Source organism: Capra hircus, chromosome 16, assembly GCF_001704415.2.
Source record: "Capra hircus breed San Clemente chromosome 16, ASM170441v1, whole genome shotgun sequence".
NCBI classification, from domain to species: domain Eukaryota; kingdom Metazoa; phylum Chordata; class Mammalia; order Artiodactyla; family Bovidae; genus Capra; species Capra hircus.
Genome location: NC_030823.1, coordinates 58,436,958 through 58,453,729, shown reverse-complemented (window position 1 = coordinate 58,453,729; position 16,772 = coordinate 58,436,958). Strand labels below are relative to the sequence as shown.

Below are 16,772 nucleotides of genomic sequence, written 5' to 3'. Positions count from 1 at the left end.
TTCTATCTTTCTAGATTTTTACTTCTATCCAGGATGAACTGAGGTAAGGGTATTATGAGACAGCTAACAATAACATCCCTTGGTATTTTAATTCTAAATTCAGACATTAATCTCATGAAGACTCTTGCTAGTGACCAACCTGATTCAGGAATACTTCCTTCTGTGACTAGGTGATATATATAGTCATCAGTCAATCTTAATGTAAAATATAGAATGGAATAAAACAATCACACAACACACTTTGGAACTAAACAGAAATAATCTTGTACACAATGGGATTATTAGACCAGTCCTGCCATTTATTTTGTTCGGCGATAAAGAGCTAACGGTACTATCTATATTTCGTGCAAATAAACTTTAAATAAATACTTGCTGGATTCTTCATTTTACTTCTTTAATTTTATCATCTCCACTTTTTCTGAATCTAAGAACCCATAATAGGTTCCCTTCTGGGCAAGGCAACCCCCTTTCTACCTACCTTGGCCCTTCCCGTGCTTTGCAGAATGTGCACTAAGGCACAGGCTAGTTCTTCTTTGTTTCTCACACTGATCACTGGTTCAAGAACAGAACATAACATGGTATAGTTGCTGGTGACAAATTCTGCAAACTCTTTGTATTGCTCCATAGGCAGAATGGTGATGGTTTGGAAACGTGATTTAATCCGAATAGAAGGTCCTCCTGTCTTTCCTTTGTTGGGAGTAGGTGTACTCACTGGGTACCACTTTTCTACAAACTGGCGACCAGTCACACTGGCAGTGGGGATGTTGACTAGCCCTACATAATTATTCTTGTCTTTTTTCTTCTTTTTTTCCACATCTTTATAAATGTGAACTGTGATGCTATGAAGAGGTGGAAGGCTGTAGAACTCAAAATGTTCACCCCAGAAAATATTGTCTGCTTTGGTCTTGCTGGTTGTACGAGCAAAGAGGGTATCATCAAGGCACAGTTCACAGAAATATTTCTTTTTAGGGGCAAGGTCCTTGGCTTCAATAATCCATAAACGGAGAACATTTTCAGCTCGTCTACAATTGTCCTATAAAAAGTAACAAAGTTGTGTTTGAGAGCCAAAATCCCAGAAAGACAACATTTTCCTCTTAAAGTAAGTGATACTATGTATTTCATTAAGGGCAGTCATAAAATAATGAAGGGGATTGCTATCTCATCATTCAAGATAACAGCAAGCCCTTAGAGAGCCACAAACATTCTATTTCACTTGGGTTAAAGAAATAACATCCCGTAATGGAAATTCTCGTATAGCCAGTCTTATGTCAACTGGATTAGCTTTCTGCAAATAAGATAGAGGTATGTAAGCAATTACGAAATCTGTGTTCTAGTCCCATTTCTATTGTGTATTGTACTCGGGTCTCAGTCAAGTAACTTCTCTGAGTCTTCTTATCCACACTGATAAAATCATGATACTATCTGCAGTAAGATCATTTTGAGCACAAAATAATGAAACACATGTTTGTGTTTAAAAATTCTGTAAAATTTAAGGTATTATTAATATTACTGCATTTCCCTTCAATCAACTTACTGCTTATAGAGTTATACAGTTTTTTGGACATTCAAAGCCACTCTTACCTTATTTGGTTGAACTGTCCTACGAAGGTTTTCCATCCACTTATCTCTCTCTGAAGCAGAGTTACAACTGAAGCATTTACTTCCACTTAAGTAGGTAACCTTCAACATAAAGATAAGAGATAAGGAAAAGGAAACCTAGGGCTTGGGGGCTCTATCTTCCTAGGTGTGTATCAAAAGGTTAGGGATATGCTATGAACCCAAATGATACTACACTGTAACCAAAATTATATTTGCTGGTTTTGTGATAGCTATGTGTGCACCTACATTCACTTTTTGCTTTGTTATCTACTTAGCTAGCGTCTATACTCCTCTCCAGGTAAGGACAAAGGTCACTGAGAATTCAGCTTAGGAACCGAAAACTGGCCTACAGTTTAGAAAGAACAAACCTGAAAACCTCTAATTAAATTAATACCTTTAAAAATTACCTGCAAATAAATATCCTCAATTCTGAGTGAGTTAATAAAAAAATAACTAAAAAGGGAAGAAGATCTCTAACAGCTTATTTCTTGGGACTGCCTTCACATTATAATATTACAGAAGGCTACTACATGAAATTGGAAAGAGTTCAGTTCAGTTCAGTCGCTCAGTCGTGTCCGACTCTTTGTGACCCCATGAATTGTAGCACGCCAGGCCTCCCTGTCCATCACCAACTCCCAGAGTTCACTCAGACTCGCATCCATCGAGTTAGTGATGCCATCCAGCCATCTCATCCTCAGTCATCACCTTCTCCTCCTGCCCCCTAACCCTCCCAGCATCAAAGTCTTTTCCAGTGAGTCAACTCTTCGCATGAGGTGGCCAAAGTATTGGAGTTTCAGCTTTAGCATCATTCCCTCCAAAGAAATCCCAGGGTTGATCTCCTTCAGAATGGACTGGTTGGACCTCCTTGCAGTCCAAGGGACTCTCAAGAGTCTTCTCCAATGCCACAGTTCAAAAGCATCAATTCTTCAGTGCTCAGCCTTCTTCACAGTCCAACTCTCACATCCATACCTGACTACTGGAAAAACCATAGCCTTGTTAGTAGTGTTGAAATATAATAACCTCAGATATGCAGATGATACCACCCTTATGGCAGAAAGTGAAGAAGAACTAAAAAGCCTCTTGATGAAAGTGAAAGAGGAGAGTGAAAAAGTTGGCTTAAAGCTCAACATTCAGAAAACAAAGATCATGGCATCTGGTCCCATCCCTTCATGGGAAATAGATGGGGAAACAGTGGAAACAGTGTCAGACTTTATTTTTCTGGGCTCCAAAATCACTGCAGATGGTGACTGCAGCCATGAAATTAAAAGACGCTTACTCCTTGGAAGAAAAGTTACGACCAACCTAGATGGCATATTCAAAAGCAGAGACATTACTTTGCCGACTAAGGTCCGTCTAGTCAAGGTTATGGTTTTTCCTGTGGTCACGTATGGATGTGAGAGTTGGATGGTGAAGAAAGCTGAGGGCCGAAGAATTGATGCATTTGAACTGTGGTGTTGGAGAAGACTCTTGAGAGTCCCTTGGACTGCAAGGAGATCCAACCAGTCCATTCTGAAGGAGATCAACCCTGGGATTTCTTTGGAGGGAATGATGCTGAAGCTGAAACTCCAGTACTTTGGCCACCTCATGCAAAGAGTTGACTCATTGGAAAAGACTCTGATGCTGGGAGGGATTGGGGGCAGGAGGAGAAGGGGACGACCCAGGATGAGATGGCTGGATGGCATCACGGACTCGATGGATGTGAGTCTGAGTGAACTCCGCGAGTTAGTGATGGACAGGGAGGCCTGGTGTGCTGCGATTCATGGGGTTGCAAAGAGTCGGACACGACTGAGCGACTGAACTGAACTGAGTAGTGTTGAATTAATTACTCTGGAACCCATTTCTCTTCTATTAGGCAACCAGTCTGTTGATTTCCAGTCATTAGGTTAGTTTGAATATTATTATCAATGTCCTTTAAAAATGAAGTATGTTGTCTCTATGTCTAGCACCTACCACCTGTCTCGGCATACAATCTGTTGAACTGATTTCCACAAATATGGCAAACTTTAAGAGACTTTTATAGAAAAGAACACCAATAAATGACCTGTCCAAATTGCTAACGTGGCTCACATAGTAACTTACTCTCAGTTTATAAACCAGTGAATTAGATCAGATGTTACATTCTGTCTAATATGGTAGCTACTAACAACAGGTGGCTAGTGAGCACCTGAAAAACAACTAGTCCAAACTGAGATGTGCGGTTAAGTGTAAAACACACATCAGATTCTAAAGACTTAGTTTAAAAAAAAGAAGGTGAAAAGTTGATAATTTTATTTTAGCTACATGTTGGAAATGGTAACATTTGGGTTTAATAAAATTTAAAATCACACACATGGCTTGCACTGTATTTCTGTGGGACAGAGCAGGTCCCCAAGGATAGGTATCAGATATCTTTCAACTTTTACAACATCTAACACAGGGCTCATCATTAGTAATTTTGTAAGTCTGTGCTAATTAATTAAATCATAATGCTCACAAGTACACAGATGGTTTTGAAATTAAATTTGCAAATGGCCAATTGTGTACATTAAGTTTGGGAGGGGAAAGTTACCTTATAAAAAGTGATAATTTTCTGGTAAAGGGCAGTTTGTTCACTGAAGAAATTAGGCACATGCAACGTGCCAGAGAGCAAGCTAAGTGCATGGAACTTATAAAAATAAAGAGGACATGATCCCGGATCTTGAACCACTCAGGTTTTAGTTAGAAAAAATTATGGTTTTTGTATTTTTCCCTCAAAGAATCATTAAAATTGGGGACTTAGGTTTTCAGAAGAAAAATAGTAACATACTGTGTGTGATATCTTTCTCAATACCAAAAGATTAAAATACTAACAATAATTTAGTATTAATCTTGTGATCTCTGCTGAGAATGTACTAAGAATTCATTTACTTTGAAAGCAGACAAAGCCAAAAGTAATGAGAAGCCATAATTAATAACTTTAATCACCAACATAATTCAGTTCAGTTCAGTTCAGTCGCTCAGTCCTGTCTGACTCTTTATGACCCCATGAATCGCAGCACACCAGGCCTCCTTGTCCATCACCAACTTGCGGAGTTCACTCAAACTCATGTCCATCGAGTCAGTGATGCCATCCAGCCATCTCATCCTCTGTTGTCCCCTTCTCCTCCTGCCCCTAATCCCTCCCAGCATCAGAGTCTTTTCCAATGAGTCAACTCTTTGCATGAGGTGGCCAAAGTACTGGAGTTTCAGCTTTAGCATCATTCCTTCCAATTAACACCCAGGGCTGATCTCCTTCAGAATGGACTGGTTGGATCTCCTTGCAGTCCAAGGGACTCTCAGGAGTCTTCTCCAATACCACCAACATAATTAGATTAGCAGATTTCTAATTTTTCCTGTGTAAGTAGGTAATTTTCAGTGACTGAAAACCAGTTAAGATGATGAAATCATCAATAATACAGTAATGCAATCACAAGAATATTGGATAGAAAATCTCTTTGCTGTCTTACTACTCTTCGTTTTTCCTAGTCTTTCCTACCTCAAAGCAGAAGTCTTGTCCAAGGATGCTGCTATGGAGTGGCTTTACTGATACAGGCTCCCCTCTACCAAGATCCAGACATTCCACGGCACTGCATGGGCTCAGCAAAGATTCATGAGAACGGGATTCTTTTAGTTTAGGTAGCCCACGAGACCTAAAAGTAGAAAAAGATATTTATGGTAGTGTAACTACTTGGCCAATAAGAAAATAAAGGTCAAATGCAATGGAGGTTTAACAACAAATGGATAAATCCCCAAAGAGAAAAAATACATCTGTAATAATGATGATAGGATCATATCCATGGGACACAAAGAAACCACATATATATTCATGTGTGTGCGCACATACATACTTTCTTTTTTCAACAAAACACAAAAATGTACTATAATGTTACTAATCTCAAGGGAGCTGGAAGCTGCACCACAGACATTGTTTTTTATTCTCATTCCTGTGCTGGAGATGGAGAAATAGACACCATTCACTTACGCATTTCTTTTTATGCAAAGGTCTTATTTAAAGACAAATGGTTTCTTTTTTTCCCCCCATGCTATAGCTTTATTGTCTACTATCACTAACAAAATAGTAGTGGCTATATCTTCACTGCTTTGGCAGAATAAACACACATATACATACTCAGAAACAAAGCCAAACTTTTCAGCACAAGACCTTGCTTTTCAAAAGGTCTGATTTTCATCTCAATATGGAATTCTTTTCTGGCAAGCTTTTGTTTCTATTTATGCTTTACTGTACAAATATGAATGAACAGTAAAATGCCTTGAAGAAACTTCCCACCCTCCAAAGAAATGTTCCAACTCCCATCTAGAAGAAGAGATCTTTGTCAACACCATTCAGGGGCTCTGGTTCGTTTTGTCCCCCAGATGGAATGTGGGGAATTGTGACTCTTGTCACTACAGGCTAGTACTTCACTGCCTGAAGCCAAACAATATTAAACACAATATTATTGAATCTAGAACTGGATAGCTATGCAGTTTTACTCAGTAATTACAGTATTTATTGACTGAAACACTCAGAGTTAAATACATAGATTTTAAGTAGAAGTACCTAGTAACAGAGATAAAAAGAAATGTCTTGTAGAAAGGTATTTGTTTTTGTAAAGTGCATTAAATAAGCAGCTTCATTCATTTCCTTGAAATAACCATGTTAACATTAAAAGGAACTGAAATACTTAATGTCAGAGTAGCTTGCAGTTAAATTATAAAGTAATGAGATATAGGAAACTAGTACTAAAGGCTGCTCTTTCCCTTCTGGTTCCATTCCAACACTGTTTAATCAAATTCCATACATACAGGAAAAAACATCCTAAGACTAGGATTTTAGTCCATTCTTCTTTCCACACACAAAACATATGTTGTTATATTGAGTAGTCTTTTTAAGGTCAAAGAGTCAATAATTACATTTACCACTGATAATATAAAGTCTGCACAAAACCCACCTCATGTTTTGTACCTAAAAATAGAACAGTTTAATAGCTCCACAATGTCATGTTATATACTGTCAACATAGCATATCAACTATAAATAACTAAACGCAAAAACAAATTTTAATGTAATTACCATACAACCTTTCCCAGTATGCTTCATGGGAAGCCTGGTTGAGGCAACAGGATACTATAACCGTTCCTAATTACAAATGAAACAACAATTCCAGCCCCTTTTTCCCAGGAGGAGTTGCCTGGAGAGGAGAAGCCTCTCCCGCTCTGGGAGTAAGCCTCTCAACAGGAAAGATGAAGAAGTCATATTCAAAATAAGACGTACGACAAAAGCCTCACTTTTATTCTTTAAACTCCCTAGGAAAATATTCTAAAACATAAGATTATCTCAAATCAAACAGATGTCTACCTACGTGAAGCAACTGAACAGCCACCTTGGAGAGCACCCCCAAATCATAGCGCCGCCACATGTCACAGCACAGGAAGCCACTTTTCTGAGCTACATCTCAGAAGACAACTCTGGTTAGAAGACAAGGACCAACAGAAGGTGGCTTCCTCTGCTGCCTTCAGCTACTGATAGCATCTTTGAATAAATGTTTTCCAGGTGTAACTTCGAGTCTTCAATAGCAGCAGAACAGAAACACATGAAACGGAACGCAGAGTCATCTTCTAAACCAGCTGCAGGACAGGTAATATTCTTCTTCTCTTCTTCAGGCTGCATCCAGCCCCTCAGGTAACATAAACAAGGTTCCTGGGCTCTAGGCTGGGCCTGTTGTCATGGTGCTACACACCTATAAGGAGATTAGAGCCCAAGGCAGCAGGGAGAAGCTGCCAGTGTGAAGGACTCAAGGAGCATGCTCTGCAAATGTGACCATTTTAAGACAGAAAGGATGGAACAGTGGGCCCCACCCACTCCCATGAACAATTTTGGAGTCAGAAGCTATAGGGAAAAAACTGAGGCAATTCTGGGGGTGAAGGAGAATCTCTTAACTCTGCTAGAGAACAAGGCAGTGATTTGTTTCTGGATAATCCCCAGCCCCCTACTAAAGGGTATTCCCCTCGTTCCACCTTGCAAGTATAATCTTTCTCTCACGTCCATTCTATTTCCTTTGCTGTCCTAGTTTAATGTTACTAGGTACTGTTTTTCATTAACCTATCTGAATTAAATAGTTCTTTCTTTTTAGAGAGAGGGGTGGATAAAAATTTTTTATTCATTGTATTTATAATGCTGAACAAATTTCACTCTGATACTCAGGCTTAATTTTCAAATACAGATATAAACAGATATTACAACCAAGCCACCTGGAATTAGAATTCAAAATTCCTCCTGGTTATGGAAATTTCAGGTTGTTCAGGATCTTCTTATTGTTCAGCATTTATGGATGTTTGTGTGTGTATACACACCGACACCAATGGATTGAACACTACATCTGCTAAACATTCGACGTTGCTACTGAATAAATAAGCAAGCCCTTCCTGTATTGGGAAGAAAGTGTCTTGGAGAAGACAGAAGTAATTCCCAGAGAAGCAGGATTATGGTGAACAGGAAGATCGGGCAGCCTGGGAATGGCAGTGGTGAGGAGGCATTATCTGTGCAAATGTAATAGCACTAGCAATCCCCAGTCTCCTCCAAGTCATGTTTACCTCCTCCTGCACCTTCCTATGAGTTGATTTTTTCTTAGATCTGCTAACTAGAGTTTTAGCAGCTTTGACTGTCACTATAGTTTACTTCTCTAAAGGAAAGAATGTGGATTTATTGAGAGAAAGATGGGAATTTGAAACAATTCTCAGTCCAATCTGACAATGGCCTTCATCAAGGAAACTAGCCTTGAAAGTGGACATTGTGAATTCACTAATTACTGGTTCTCTTTCTGACCCCTGCACCTCCCATCATCCTAAACATCATGTAATAATTCAGGGTTCAAATATGACTATTTCTTGGTTTAACTGGGAACCTGCTTCCCACAAGCAATTTTAGTTCTAATTAAGGAACACTATATCCTTCAGTCAGTTCAGTTGCTCAGCTGTGTCTGACTCTTTGCCACCCCATGGACTGCAGCACGCCAGGCTTCTTTATCACCAGCTCCCAGAGCTTGCTCAAACTCATGTCCATTGAGTCGGTGAGGCTATCCAACCATCTCATCCTCTGTGGTCCTCTTCTCATCCTGCCTTCAATCTTTCCCAGCATCAGGGTCTTTTCCAGTGAGTCAGTTCTTCACATCAGGTGGCCAAAGTATTGGTACTTCAGCTTTAGAATTAGTTCTTCCAGTGAATATTCAGGACTGATTTCCTTTAGGATTGACTGGTTTGATCTCCTTTACATTTTGGTTTACAGTCAGTAGATAACACCAAATTCTGTGTGAACTCCCAGAGCTCTAGCGATATGAAAGGTAAGGGTTAAAAATCTAATTGCTTTGCTGATGAAAATTACCTGCTACTTCTGACCTATTTAAGAGATAAACTACAAGGCAGGAGTAGCTTTCTATCACCCAAGACAGTGAATTAATATTATATTGCTTTAACCCACATCACTAGCTAAAATCAGTCTTAAAAGACAAAAGTAAAGTCGTGGGGGGTGCAGAGCCAACATGCATGCCATTGAATTTACTGAAGAAGGAAAAAAAAAAGGAGTCAAAAGACTCTGATTAGTGCAATGTTAAGTAAAACACAGCTGGATTTTTCCCAGCTCAACCATCCAATTTTTTAAAAAGCATATTTTCCCCAAAGCGCCAGTGGTACTTGGATGCGCTAGCTCAATCTGCCACATGTTAACAGATTCAGTTCCAAATGTGGGAAACTTTTAATTAAAAATACAACTGAAAAAATAAATGCTTATTGCCACACAAAATCCTGTACTCCAGGGCAGGTGAATTTCTGCTTGGTGTGGCAGTTATGATTCCAAACTGCTTCACTGAATTCTTGAAAAGACAGCTCAGCCATAAACTGGGTACAGAAATATATGTTTGTGTTCACCAGCGTGTGTTCCTAAGGCACTTTATCTTGTCTGGAAATTTTCCAGGAAGAAATCAATAAAATTCGGTATCCTAGTACTCTAACCAATAAATTTACAAAGGGTCTAATCGGTTTTTCAAAAGTTGTTCTGAGCTTTCACTTTGGGGAAAAGACAGCTTTACTTCCTTCCCAGATTTCATTGTTTTTCAACCTGGTATCTGTGAAACCATCCAACTGATGTTTTTCGTTTGAAAGAGCAGATACTTTCCTATACTATAAAACTTTCCCTACCTGGATTTTAGAAAATAAAAATGAAAAAAAGGAAGAAATTAGAGCTCATTCACCAGAGTTCTGCTTGTGTGCTAAAAAAACATCCTCTTTGAGGATTCTGACAGCACTAGCTGCGCTGATTTACCTGCTGCAGTTAAAGCCAGTCCCTACTGCTTATATTACTCACTGGTTTTTATGTTTGCTTAAAAAAAAAAAACAACCACACAACCACTCATACAAAAAGCTATTTACGGAAACATAATATGTACTACTGATCTTCCTTCTCTCTGATCTCAGCCTCTAGACAGGATGGTCTAATGAACCTAGCTGCTAATGGTGAAGAAGGATATTTGTCAGCCTGAGTTTTCACTTAAATAAACCCATGGTAAGGAAATTTATCATCACAGTCAAAAACAACATTCAGCCTATCTGGGTTACAGACACTTGCAATGAAGGTAAACACAGAATGAAGACAAGATTATAGACATTAAAACATGTTCTGAAGGGCCAAAAACTCACTCAGCCTTCAATGACAGGCACTAGGGGAAAATCTCCTTACAGAAACTGTACCAAACCGGAATACACCTGTTTTGTTCTTAAATTGCAAATGGAATAAAACCTACTAGTGCTTGCTGAACAAATTCAGTAACAACTGTATATATAAACAACAATATAACCATATAAACAATACTGAATTTTAAAAAAATGAAACTAAACTAAATCACACTCACAAATGAATTCAATTACACATTTAAATGGTTCAAGAGTAAGTGGAAAGATTAGTAACTATTCTTCCCTGAATTTAGACTTCAGTCTCAGTGTCACCATAAAATTTAAGTATGGGTGAAAGGAGGATTAAAAAATTTAGAAATTGATGAATTTCAATGACACTTAACTTCTTCATCGTTCCTAAATTCATGCCTATTTGCTTTCCCACTGGTTTTAACCATTATTCGGTTGAATAAATGAATGCATGTCTGAATCCATCTATTCATTCAATAGTTGCTTGGTGCATATTACGCGTCAGGCACTATACTAGGTACAGATGGAAGTAAACAATGGTGAAAAAGAAAGGCAAGGTTGTTTCACTCACACATAGTTTATAATCTAGTGAGTTAACAAGCCATTATACCATGTGATAAGACCTAGGAAAAAAGATGCAAAAATGGCTCTGTGGGTACTTAGTAGGGGCCCTGGATCTTTAGCTGGGGATTCAAAGAAAGTTTCATGGAGGTAAAAGTAATGTGATGGAATGCTAAAAGTCATTAGGTAATTAAGGGTGGAGTGGAATTAGCTGTATGCAGATGTGGAGGTCCTGAGAGTCTGAGAGGGAATGGTCAGCATGTGAGAAAGCCTGTAAGAAAAATACAAACCTGCGGTGTTTGAGGAGTTGAGGAGAATTAAGCAGCTCAATTCTGCTTAATTAGGCAGAATTAAGTGGCTCTGGTCCAGGGTGGATGTGTGCTGGGGCTGAGAGAAGAGGTGTGGGGAATAATGAGGCCTGAGAGACACTATGATGGGACCAGTAGTAACGTGGGTGTTCCAGTTTGATCACAAAGCCAGTGAATGAACATAGAAAGGTCGTGAGTGGTGGAGGGTGAATGACAGCATCAAATGTGTATCTGAACAAAGTATACTTTGGTTAAAAAGAGGAGAAAGGGGTACAGAGACGGGAGAGAAATAATGAAAGACTTAGAGACTGGCTCATAGATTATGCTAGTAATCTGAGTAAAGATCATGAACTAGAACAGCAGAAATGTGAAAGAAGTAAATGGATTTGGGTGGTAATTAGAAGGTAAATGGAGAAGGCGATGGCATCCCACTCTAGTACTCTTGCCTGGAAACTCCCATGGATGGAGGAGCCTGGTAGGCTGCAGTCCATGGGGTTGCTAAGAGTCAGACACGGGGCTCCCCTGATAGTTCAGTTGGTAAATAATCTGCCTGCAATGCAGGAGACCCCGATTGGCCTCCTGGATTGGGAAGATCTGCTGGAAAAGGGATAGGCTACCGATTCTGGTATTCTTGGGCTTCCGTGGTGGCTCAGATGATAAAGAATTTGCCTGCTATGTGGGAGACCTGGGTTCGATCCCTGGGTTGGGAAGATGCCCTAGAGAAGGGAATGGCTTCCCACTCCAGAATTCTGGCCTGGAAAATTCCATGGACAAAGGAGCCTGGTGGGCTACAGTCTATGGGGTCACAAAAAGTTAGACACAACTGAGCGACTTTCACCTCACTTCACTAGGAGGTAAACAGGCCTTAATGACAGCAATCCTGGGGACATTAGTGAGGTGGCAGAGTCAAGGCTAAGTCACTCAGTAGAAAAATGGTAAAGTCCTTTCCAGAGATGGGAAGTGAGAGGCAATGCTGGTGGAGGAAAGGGTGGAAATAAAATCAAGTTTAGTACAAGTTTGAGGTTCCTATGTGAGTGGATGTTTGCTACAGACTGTGTTCCCCCCAATCTATGCTGAATTACTAACCTCCAATGTGACTGTTTCAGGAAGTGTGACCTTTGGGAGGTGATCTGGCCTGGACAGGGCACCCTCATGAAGGGTGAAAGTGAAAGTGGAAGTCACTCAATCGTGTCTGACTCTTTGTGACCCCATGGACTACATAGTCCATGGAATTCTCCAGGCCAGAATACTGAAGTGGGTAGCTTTTCCCTTCTCCAGGAGATCTTCCCAACCCAGGGATCGAACCCAGGTCTCCTGCATTGCAGGCAGATTCTTTACCAGGTGAGCCACAAGGAAAGCCCATGAAGGGGATTAGTGCCTTAATAAAATAGACCCCAGAGAGATCTATCACCCATTCCCCTGTCTGAGGACACATTAAAAAAGAAAGGCTTTTGAACCAGGAAGCAGGTCCCTACCAGACACTGAATCTGCCAGGACCTTCATCTTGGACTTCACAGCCTCCAGAACTATAAGAAATAAATTTCTGCTGAGTATAAGCCACCCAGCCTATGATGTTTTATTATAGCAGCCTCAACAGACTAAGACAGTGTGAATACTGAAAGACAATATGCAGACTGAGAAAAGGTCCTGAGAAAATGGCCTGAGAAATGCTAACATTTAAATCTGCAAAAGTGAAAGAGACTGAAGAATCTGAAAGACAGAAGGAAACCAGGAGACTCAAGTATCATAAAAACCCAGGGAAGAGAACTCTTACAAAGGATGGGCTGCCCATCACTGCACAATACAGAGGGTGTTAAAATATTAATAGTAGCCACTGGGTATATGAACTGAGAGATAATTGGAGACTTTGGCAGAGCAGTTTCAGTGAAATGATGAGGATAAAAATGAGACTGCAGAGGGCTAAGGAAATGAATGGGATGTGAGAAAGTGAAGACTAACTCATGAAGTCTGATGATGAAGGGCTGGCAACTTGGAAAAGCTACAAGGAGGAATGAGGTTGAAATGGCACTAAAGAAGGTTTTCTCTAGTTAATCATTTTTTTCCTCTATAAATAATAAAGTAATACATGCTCTTGGTAATACATTCCAAGAGCTCAGAAGGAAAGAAGGTGAAAAATATAAATAATGGTACCACCCTCAATCTCCTAGAGAAAATACTATTAATGACTTTTTTGTGATCCTCCTAGAAATTTTTTGTACAGACAACCAATTTGGTATACATATACATATGTGTGTGTATGTATATACACACAACTGGAATTCTACCATACTTTTTTCTTTTAAGAGTATATTCTGGAATTCTGTCCACACTGGAAAATACAGCTGTAACTTGCCTCTTTTTAATGATCACTCTGTACTTCCTTATATGGGCTTATAGAACTTTAAGCAATAATTGACAACCATTTACATTTTTTTTCTTTTTTGGTGATTAACCCAGGTTCAAAAAGTATCTTAATACATATACTTTGAAGCACAAGTACATGTATTCATGGTTTAAACTTCCAAACGTGAAACTGCTAGATCATAGGGTACACACATTTAAAGTTTTGATAATGGTACTTTATCCTCCATAATAGATAGTGTCAACTTAAATCCACACCAATAATGCATGTTTCTATATGCTATCACCACCAAAATGACACAGGGCTGAATTTCAAATATCTTTGGCAGTGTAACTGGTAAAAAGTGATATGTCATTAATTGCTTTAGTATGAATTTCTTTAAATGATGAGGTTGAACACATTTTAAATGTATATCAATATACAATCAACTTCAGTTCTCTATTCTGTAAATTATGAAATGTTATTTCATGTTCTTAGACCATTTTTCTAATTGTCGAATTTAACTGATATGCAAATACTATTTGTAAATTAATTAAATTAGTATTTTTTCTGTCCGTAGTTTAATTATTTCCCCCAGTTTATGCTTAGAAAAAATTCTTTCATCCTAAAAGCATAAGAAATCCAGCCTATAGTTTCTTCTACTGCTTTATTTTTTTCATTCTTTCCGCTTGGATTTGGAGGGAAAGAATGTTGACAGGAGCATACTAGGGTGTTTGCTTTACATTTTACCAAATTGTAAAAATATAATGACTCACTAATTATTACTGCATGGCAATCTAAGGGTGTTTTGAGTGTGCTTGTGCATGTGTGTACGTGTGTGCCTGATTTGTCCCTTTTTTCCTCCTTTCTCAATAATTTTCTCAGCAGGTGAGGTTTCCTATCAACACATGCAACAAAGAGTATAATGGAAAAGGCAATCAACTTGGAGCCAAAAGCCCTCTGTATTTATGCCTGCTCAAATCACTCACTGGCCATGTGACATGGAACAAATAACTTATTCTTTCTGAAGCCTAGTTATCTCATTTGTAAAATATAGATAATGATTTCTGGTCCTATACCTCCCACAGTTATTGTGAGAATCAAATGCAATCATTTATGCTTTTACAAATGTGTCATAAACTACAGTACCATACAAATAGGACTATCATTGCAAACACAGCTTTCCACAGTGGCATTACATGCATTTGTTCATTTTATACAAACTACTCATCTGGCTGAGGTTAGGGTGGCTATTCTTGAATTATTCCTTGCTGGAAGAATATGAAGACAGAAGGAATAAACGTATGGAAATAACATTTTTCTACTAAGATAAAGCGGTCTAAGTGAATTAAAATGCTACTGTGATATAATCAGAAACTTCAGTTGGATTTTAGCCCACAAAACTAAGGGCTCCTTAATTGGCCCACACCAGTAAACACTGGTAAGGGAAATTAATCTATAGCTAGACTGTATTGATTAATTAATGGCCTGAAATCCAATAATTTCTGAGAAGCTGTCATTCTATCTAAGTACACCATATTGAAGGAGATTCTTCATTATCTAGAATTTGTTTGGATTCTTACCTTTTGTTTCAGGCCAAGAAATTAAGTACTGTAATAGGACAGGCATTGTGGGGATACAAAGAGGGTGGGGATACAAAGATCGTGTGTCTACTTGTGGAATTCATTTGCCGTGGTAAGCAGAAACATGGAAAGATAAACTCAATAGAAAGTAGTCAGTCCTGTAATAATGTGTATACACTTGGTCACGCGTGGGTAGCTGGGGTAGGTGCTTAGTTTAGGATGATGCATAGGAAGAACAAAGGAAAGAAATTAGGGAGCATATGACTCCTAACTGGGGTATTGTTGCATCAGTATGAATTAGAAGTAAGCTTGTCAAAGGACAAGGTGTAGGAATAGGAAATGGTTTGGAGGACAGAGAGGGCAGCAAGAATAAAAGTAGAGACATATGAACAGTATAGTAAGTAAATGATAGACTTCTGGTAGGAGTGGCAGGTGATAATGCTGAGTTAGGGAACAGACAGAGCCATATTCCTACCTGTAGTTTATGCTGAAGATCGTAGATTAATCAAAGTATTATATGCATGTGTGATGAGATATTAAAAGTGAAATTTCAAATTGAGACTCCAAGATAAAACAGATATTGCATGCCAAAGTAAAGTATCAGACAAACTGCAGAATTTACAAAGGGAAAGTTTTGGAACAAATGCCATTACCTTGAACCTCTTGGTTAGAACAAGACTATAAAACGTGGTGAGTATGGAGAAGGGAAAGGATTCTCTGAGGAAGAATTTTGGAGAAAGCTGTGAGGCTCACCCCTCCCAGCTACCCGCCTCCCCCCAACACACATAAGGGGTTTAGGTAGGGAATGCATACAAAGTGGGGTTTGATTTTACCTGGGAAATCTAGAGGATGGGAAATGGCTAACTTTCGGTAGCAGAGCCCAAGTTGATACTTTTACATAAGGCTGCAATCTTGGAGGTTTGTCAGGGCAGAAAATTTGTGGATATTTCCTGTGGACCAGAGACCTGGAAGGGTAGAAACTAGAACAGCAATTCCTACCTAGAAAACTGTGGAAGGAGTTGCAAATGAATATCTAGGATAAAAAACCAACAAAAAAAAACAGAAACAAAAACCATAGGTGAGAGTTCCTCAGAGATGATGTATTCCTGAAGAATTCCCCAAAGCACCCCATGATAGAAGAGTTGAGTTAAACAACTGCCAGGCTCAGAGAGCATAATGGAAGGCTAAGATAGTTTTGGGCTTCCCAGGTTGCACTAGTGGTTAAGAACCCGTCTGCCAATGCAGGAAACATAGACACAGGTTTGATCCCCCGCTCAGGAAGGTCCCCTGAAGGAGGGTATGGCAACCCACTTCAGTACTCTTGCCTGGAGAATGCCGTGGAGAGGAACCTGGCGGGCTATGGTCCATAGGGTTGCAAAGAGTCAGACAAGACTGAAGAGACTTCCACACATGCATGCAAGATAGTATTTACTGTTTAAGTCCCTTCCCCCACCTTTCTGTCTCCCATTGCCCCAGATCTGTAGAGTGCCTCAAACCACGGGTAGGTAAGCTGATGAAGAGAGAACTAAGGAGTTTATAATACTTCCTTCTCCAAAACCAGACACATTATCTACAATTTGTTTGGCTTGGGTAAGTATGCGGTTTTGATTACTATTTGAAGAGAACACCCATAGGCTCTGGGTTAAGACCTTTATTTACAGTAACTATAGATTAACTAAATGAATTGTAAGCT

General features: G+C 39.2%; 1 protein-coding gene across 7 annotated transcripts in view; it reads right to left on the bottom strand.

Moving 5' to 3' along the window:
- The window catches only part of RASAL2 (RAS protein activator like 2), a 392,645-nt gene that overhangs the window by 39,762 nt on the left and 336,111 nt on the right, over positions 1-16,772 (bottom strand). For all 7 annotated transcript variants that reach the window (XM_013970360.2, XM_013970362.2, XM_018060638.1 and 4 more), the window contains 3 exons: positions 5,093-5,246; positions 1,582-1,680; positions 479-1,033 (listed from right to left, as the gene is read on the bottom strand). In XM_013970360.2, the coding sequence (XP_013825814.2) occupies positions 479-1,033; positions 1,582-1,680; positions 5,093-5,246 (808 nt within the window). The remainder of the gene's footprint in view (positions 1-478; positions 1,034-1,581; positions 1,681-5,092; positions 5,247-16,772) is intronic.